The sequence below is a fragment of the Dendroctonus ponderosae genome, unplaced genomic scaffold, assembly GCF_020466585.1.
Source record: "Dendroctonus ponderosae isolate FM_Combo_2020 unplaced genomic scaffold, Dpon_F_20191213v2 Dpon_F_20191213_1, whole genome shotgun sequence".
In the NCBI taxonomy this organism is placed as follows: domain Eukaryota; kingdom Metazoa; phylum Arthropoda; class Insecta; order Coleoptera; family Curculionidae; genus Dendroctonus; species Dendroctonus ponderosae.
The window spans coordinates 29,003,542-29,010,944 of record NW_026017110.1 but is presented as its reverse complement, the minus strand read 5'-3'; the positions used below and the strand labels follow the sequence as shown (position 1 = coordinate 29,010,944).

The 7,403-nt window shown below is 43.8% G+C and overlaps 2 protein-coding genes across 2 annotated transcripts; both read right to left on the bottom strand.

The window, feature by feature from the left end:
* Positions 1 to 1,102: 1,102 nt before the first annotated feature.
* On the bottom strand, positions 1,103 to 3,451 carry LOC109538510 (SET and MYND domain-containing protein 4). Its single transcript, XM_019905762.2, has 6 exons — positions 3,083 to 3,451; positions 2,569 to 3,030; positions 2,168 to 2,519; positions 1,638 to 2,108; positions 1,387 to 1,582; positions 1,103 to 1,330 (listed from the first exon to the last, which is right to left on the bottom strand). Exons 1-6 carry the CDS (start codon positions 3,366 to 3,368, stop codon positions 1,118 to 1,120), a joined length of 1,980 nt encoding a protein of 659 aa, XP_019761321.2. The 5' UTR covers positions 3,369 to 3,451; the 3' UTR covers positions 1,103 to 1,117.
* A 59-nt stretch (positions 3,452 to 3,510) lies between these two features.
* On the bottom strand, positions 3,511 to 5,101 carry LOC109538511 (dynein regulatory complex subunit 2). Its single transcript, XM_019905763.2, has 2 exons — positions 4,642 to 5,101; positions 3,511 to 4,583 (listed from the first exon to the last, which is right to left on the bottom strand). The coding sequence occupies exons 1-2, from the start codon at positions 5,050 to 5,052 to the stop codon at positions 3,537 to 3,539; spliced, it is 1,458 nt and encodes a 485-aa protein (XP_019761322.1). The 5' UTR covers positions 5,053 to 5,101; the 3' UTR covers positions 3,511 to 3,536.
* Between the last annotated feature and the right edge of the window lie 2,302 nt (positions 5,102 to 7,403).

The following is a 7,403-nucleotide window of genomic DNA, read 5'->3' as shown; positions in this document are numbered from 1 at the left end:
TGGTAAGCCTGACTGAACTAAAAACGTGCTAGAATCCACAAGTATCCGTGTTTTTCTGAGGTTATAATTTCGTTCGCAATGGAAATTATCAAACCGGCAACGCGGCAGTGAGACGCGCAAGCGCAATCAGACAGGACTGGTGTGGACGGTTAAGAAAAAAATAATATGGCGCGCGTTGAAGCGACATGCGTTTCGTCCCGGGCCTAGCTATTGGACTCGTCAGTAAGGCTTAGGTAGGCCCTGCCTTAGACGCCGGATACAGCACATAGATTGGAAGTTCTATTTGAATCGAAACGCCGCAGATGTTAGTGGATGAGCGCATGTGAGTTTTTTTCGATGACCAATACAGGGATTTTCGAAACTATAGCAGTTACGAAAACGGTTAACTGGAGAATTAACACAAAAATTATCAATTATGTCTTATACTATTTTCCATGACTAACTTAGATCAACTAAATTGAGAAAGTATAAATTATTCGCAGACACTTTATTTAAAAACCTTACGATATATCACAGAAATCGTAATAAAATGCTCTATTCGGTAAAACAATCATCAAGTATGGTTGCCATTTAAAAAAACTGAAATTTGTGTCATATGACAAAAATTAAAGTTATTTTGCAAAAAGTCTTATGCCATTTTGTTTAGAATTCAATTTCCTACAAGTTCTCTATTTAATGTTTTCCTGTCAAATTAATATCAACGGAAATAGGAGTAATTTAAAAATTACCATAAATAAGTTGCGCCCAAATATCTTTTGTCAGCTGTCATAATTTAGAAAAATAAAATTGGTTTCGAGTAGAGCATTCAAAACTACAATTCTCTGTCAATTTAACCTTTTTCGTAACTGCTATAGTTCCAAAGATTCCTGTACTAGTCATCGAAAAAAACTCACTCTGTATGTTCTATCTAATTTTTTTTTGTAAAAATCACGAAAACTAGTAGTACAAAAAATAGTATTTTTTAGTTGGTAAGAATCCAACACTACCCAGGACCAGAACAGTGCACAGTGCACTGTTCTGACCCTGGGCCCATGGATGTCTTCGTAAAGATTTTTTTATTCCTCTACCCGCAGGCGAAACAAAAAATGCTCCTGATGCAAACTGGATTCTAAATGGTTTATTGCATAATATGTGGCTTGTAGTCAAAGGCCTTGTTCCCAAAATGCACCATGCAGTCCCTCATGCGCTGCTGCACTTTGATGATTTCCGGATGCGGAGGCGAGGAGAACTGGAACAAAACATCGAGGGCTTCCGCGAACTTCCTGAGGGCGACCTCGAAGTGGGCGGCGCCTAGCTTATGTTCAGCCTCTGGTAGGATTTCCTCCAGTTTCTGCAAAAGGTTTTCCCAGATATCCCCAAAACGGCAAACATTTTTCAGAATCTGACCATCAATCCTCTGAGGTTGGGCAGAAGGCCGGTGACGTTCTCGCAATAAGGGCAGGTCAGAAAGGGGTCATCATCCCCTTTCACCAGAAACACATAAGGGCATTGATCATTCCTGCAGGGGATTCTGAGTTCGTTTTCGCGCATGTCCCTCACAGTGGGCCACAGTTGCGTGCAGGGCTGGCACATGCACTCAAACCTGCAAAAAACGGCAGAATTTCTTTTCACATCCATTGCGCATCCCTCCCATCTACCAGTAGTTCTTCTTCAGCTCCTCCAGGCGCTGCTGCAAGTCGGCCGCACTGTACAACGGCCCATAGTTTTCGTAAATGATGTCTTCCGCCTTAATGGGCCGGATGGCTCGGGCGATTATTTTATTCCTCACATTGTACCGGACCAGGCTGGGGTCGCAAGAGTGGTTGAAGAGGGCCAAGGTGGGGTAGAGCCCCGCCCCAATGCAGGCTGCCTCGAATCCCGAGGACCTATTCTGGAGCTGTGAAATTTCGTGAGCGTTGAACTGCAATATCTGCAGGTGTCTGAGCAGCAGCCCCCCAACAAAGAGCTCGTTTGTTGTTGGGGCTTCGGCGGTACTCTCCCCAAAATAGAACCCTTGTTTCAGAAGTCGAAGAAGGTAGATGGACATGCAGGCGTAAGCCACCAGTTCCTCTTTCTTGCGCAGCGATTCGTTGCGGCAGAGGAAGAAGACGTTGTCGTAGTCGTTTGACCTGGTTAGAGGACAGTGAAAATGGGCCTCAAAATCGCAATAGCTCCATCTTTCCCTTACCTATAGACCTTCTTATATGGGGCGCTCTTTTTGCAAGAATCCCGCATAAAGTCTTGCAGCTTGCTGCGCTTGTCCAGGAAGAACCTCAGCGGCTTCTGGCTGATGAGCCGCAAGGCCAAAAGACAGTTAACCGAAGCGCCGCATTGGAATAGCTGGCGCTGCATCCCGCATTCCACCCCATGAAAGCTTTTGAAGGCCATCCGGCTGCAGTGAGTGCTGCAGAAGATCACCTCCGAACATTGAGGGCATGCGATAGGCAGCTCAACCGAAGCCAGGCAGTTCTGACAATTTTTCAAAGCGTGCTCCTTATCCACCACAGCACCAAATGCGGTCTCCTCCACCAGAATGGTGCCTAAAAGACGCAAGTATAGCATTCGACTCTTTCATCAAGCTGCAAATACCTGTTTCAATATCTCCCACAGCCTTGGCATAGCGGCCTTGGATACTATCCTGGCTAACAGTGATCTTGGGATGGGCCGCCGGAAACTCTTCGCCGCCCACAAACCGCTCCTCTGGAAAGGCCGCAATGAGCTCCAGCTGGCTTTTGGGTGCCTGGAGCTTCGCCTGTCCGGTCTGGGCCCTTTGGATTTCGTGGGCCTTCGTCTGCAAGGCCTCTTTCGTCAGCCCGCTTTGCTCCAGACACTTCAACGCCTCGTTGAAGGCCTCGCCGGCCAGTTTCTTGTTCTGTAGGGCGGAGTAGCATTTGCCCTTGCGCAGCCACAGTTTGTAACAGAGATGGCTGGGGTAGTCCCCGATTTCCCCAATGTAGTCCAAGTCGTCTAACACCTTGCGTATGTTGCCCAGCTCGAAGTTGCAGGCACTCCGGTTGGACACTAAGATGGTCAGCAGCTGTCTGTCTTCGACTGGAAAGACGTGGACCATCAGATAAGGTTTGGTTATATTCGCGGAAAGTACTTGTTTGTTGAGGGCAGCAGATGATGGCCTGGTTGTAGCTCTGGATGGCTTCAGAATAGTCCTTGAGCGCAAACGCCCGATTGCCGGCGCTCTTCAGCTGTTCAGCCTCTTGAAAGTTTTTCGAGCAGCCCCCAGGGTCCAGGGGGATTTGCTGGGCCAACGGGTACATAACCTGGATGCGCGCCACGTCATCCTTCGTCTCTTTAAACGCTTCTAGAGATTCGGCAGTTAGCTGCCCTATGGCTTTTTCGCAGTAGCGCTGGAACTGGCTGATGTCCGATTTCATTGAAAGCGCTAAACTAATCGCGTAAACCGACCTGGAAACGTGCTTCGATCTAAGAATACTACGCCGGCTAGGCTATTTTTATACAGGAGTTTTTTATTTTTACGCGCGCAGTGGCGTTTCATCGCGGAAAGAAACGCCAACAAACTATTACAACCAGTTTTTATTGAGCTACTTAAAGGGCGAACTGGCATCATTCCAGCTGACCGAATCCAGAGTAGAGGTGGGCTCGCTTTCGTCCTTCGCGAACTGGGTCTGACAAACGCCGTGTTTGTTGTACTTCTTCAACTCGAGAACGCCCTCCGTGATAGTGCGACAGGGCCTAGATGTGGTCTGGAAGGGCTGGAAGTCTGGACACTTCAAGCACTGGCAGTATTGATGGAGACGCCGCTTCAGAATCTCGTTCTCTGTGATGAGAAACTCGCGTTCTTCATTGACGCCGTAACGGGCGGCATCGGCCCTGCCCACTCTCTGCCAGAAAAGCTCCAAGGCCTCCATGTACTCACTGACTTCGCTCACACTGGGCTTGGACATTTCGTTGACAAAGTTGGCTGGAAATGGTAGAATTTTTTCCTTCACCGTCTCCAGTTTCCGACACACTGAACCGACGTGGAGGATGTGCTTGCCTTTCGCTTCCAAGCTCTCCATGTAGGCGATCACTTCATTATAGTGGATCGTCAAGCAGTTGAGCTTCTGGAAATCCAACCTTCTGTCCTTGGTTAGCTTGGTTTTCAGGCTGTTGAAGGCAAAAGTAAAGAAGTCAAACTCAGACTGCAAGTCCGCCACGTGTCTGCCCAAGAACTTCTCCAGCTCAGCTTCTTTCACTTTAAGGCTGCGGATCGTATTGTGGGAAGAGCGGATGTGCTCCAACTGGTTCCTGATGAGCAACTGCAGCTTGTCGTCTTCGCTTTTCATTTCCAGGTGTATTTTCTTCCGCTCCTTGATACTGTTCTGGTGCCTTTGCAGGAACTGGACGGTGTCGGTCCAAACCTGCAGGTGCAGCTGCTCCAGTATGCCCTTCATGCGTTGCACCAGCTGGTGCTGCTTTGAGTCCTGCTCTTCCAGCTTGGAGAAGTACTCCGCATGTCTGGTGCGCTTCACCTCTTTCATTTCGAGCTGCAGGATGTAGAGGACGGTCTTCAGATAGTTTTCCTCTTCACTACTACCAGCCTCCAGTTGGTCGGCGTTGAACTGGTGTTCCTTTTCCAGCTCTTCGGCCTGAAATCGTTATTGCCACGTGTTCACTTGAACGAAAAATAGTCCTGTGGATGTTTACTTGGTTGCTGTAGTCCTGCTGCAGCTGCTGCACTTGATCGGCGAACATCTGCAGCAGCTGGTCAATGTGCTCGGAGTGCGTCTTCATGTTCAAGAAGTACTGGCCGTTAGCCTTGTCCAGCTCATCTAACAAAAGGGAGATGGCAAAGTCTTTGCAGTCCACTAGTCGCTCGAAGTGGTGCCAGGCAAACTCCAGGTCTTTACGCATCTCGGGCACTTTCAGCCCAATCAGCAGCTGTCTCCAGGTCTTCTCTTGCCGCTTCAGCGTTACTGCCCCATAATTTATCTCGCGGGTCAGTAGCTCCCGCTTCAGCTGCTTCTTTTTCTCCTGCCGCTTCTGCTTCTTCTCAGCCTTCTTTAGGGCGCGCAGCTCCTTGCGCTCCTCGGGCGTGAGGTGCGGCTTTGGAGCCATGATTTTTGATTGATTGTCAATTAGGAAATGTCAAACAGTACCTATTGGTGGCAACGCGCCTTCTATATAATAAAGATTTAAGCTAGGCCTGGGTAACACAGGAGTTGGCGCAGTGCTGCACAAATGGTTTTTTTACTTGTATTCGATTTATTTTTAAGGTCCTTTATTAATAATATTTTCAAAATGTATTCAAATTTCAGAATTTTACAGGTTTACCCGAGTTACTCTTTCTTCTAAATGCTCAATTTTCCAAAGTTTCGCTTAAAAATGTTGACAATCTTAAGGTATTTTCCGCGTAAAATTATGGAATAAATTTTGAATCCTCCGTTGCTTTGTAGAAAGTTTTGATTAAATCCCTTTCCAGCTTCGGAATCATTTTCTAAAGGGTGTCTCATCAAGAGCGCCGGATTCGAATTTGCGGCCATTTTTTTGTGTGACTAGTTTGACCATAATTTTTGGACAGTTGTGATGTACAGACCTTGCGATTCAAAGTTATGGAGCAGTATTCGAATGAACAACGTTTAATTATTGTGAAAACAAAAAAAGCAACGGAAATGCAGTAAATGTTAATGGTGATTAGCAATATGCTAACCGAGTTTTTGCGGCTCCAGTTCGATCATATAGATGTGTAGAATATGTTTTTCCACACAGCTTGCGAAACAGTCACTTTACTGCGTAACAAGTTTCCAGGCCGTGTCATCTCTCGGTTTGGAAATGAAAATTGGCCACCAAGATCCTGCGATTTAACGCCAATGGACTTCTTTCTTTGGGGTTACGCGAAGTAAAAGGTGTATAGGAACAAGCCACAGACAAGTTGAACGCCTTAAAGAAGAGATACGATGCGTTATTGCTTAAATTGGGCCACAGTTATGCGAAATCGTGAACCAGAATTGTATGAAAAGAATTACCGTGTGCCAGAGGTTTCGTGGTGGTCATTTGCCGGATGTCGTATTTCATGTTTAATCGCAGCTATTCCTCTTAACATTGAAATATAAATTTTTGCGTAGTTCGAAAAAAATATGTATTTTTTTTTAAATATTAAATACGGCGCTCTTGTTGAGACACCCTTTATCAAAAAACGCACAGAATAAGCGAAAATTTATAACAATTTATTTGGAAATCTCGTCGCCTCCATTCCTCTTAAGACTGTAGATTTGTTAAAAAATGTGGTTTTTCAGTTTTGACTGATTTTGTTTTGCTCTACTTTCTACTCAAACGCGCTCTATTTTGTAGAGTTTCACTTCAAAATACTGAAGATCTGGAGGTCTTTTACGCGAAAAATTGCATATAAAATTTGACAAAAACTCTTTTCATCGTCGAATTCGGGACAAAATCGAAAATAAATTTCTCCCGTTTTTTCCCCGAAAACCATTTAGGTTTTTTCCGAAACCGATCACAGAACTAAAAGTTTTTGATCTAAAACGCACAAAAACATTTTTTGCATACGATTTTTTTCTTTTTTGACAATATGTGGTATTTTCAGCCAAAAATTACAAAATAAATTTTGCTAGAAAATTCGCCTCATTCACCGGTTTGCAGGGAACTTTAGAAAACCCATTTCAGCTTCGAATTCGGCACAAAAACCAAATAATTCAAACTCAAATATTCAGTTTTTTACCGAAAGTAATTAGGAAAAAATGATCAGACAGTAAAAGTTTTAAAAAAATTATTTGGAAAATTCGAAAATTTTTAAGTTCGTTTAAATTTTCATGTCATTCCAGTTTTAACAAAGTTTCTGTAAAGCAACTCTTTCGGCGCAAAAATTGCATTATTTTTTAGTCCAACTTTTTGCAGCTTCGATTTACGGACAAAACCCTAATAATTATTTCTGAGCCTTTTTCGAAAAATATTTCTCCGAACTGAAAAAGCGAAAGTTTATAATCATTTATTTGGAATACTCTTGGAAACTGGAGATTCTTCACTTTTAGGTCAATGTTTCTAAACAACACTGTCTCTAAACAGAAAAATCGCGTTTTTCTTAACGTTTTACTGTAAAATACTGGCAAAAACTACTAGCTGAATCTTTTATGCAAAAAAATTAAGATATCGATTTCACAAGAAAACTCGTCGACTTTCTTTGGACTCAGTTCTGTTACAGGAAAAATATACATGACTTTTTTTAGTTGTTTGAGCAAAGTAGCAAAAATGCAGAAGAAACGACTTAGCTCCTGAGTTAAACATACAGAAAATATACAAAATATTTTGTGATACAACAAACTTTAAATGTTCTTTGGCTAAATACAAGAAGATTTTTAGTCAAAATTTTAACTTAGGGTTTGGAAATCCACACTCAGATACATGTTTCATTTGTAAGGATTGTAAGTTTCTGGTCAATATAAGAAAAAACAAGA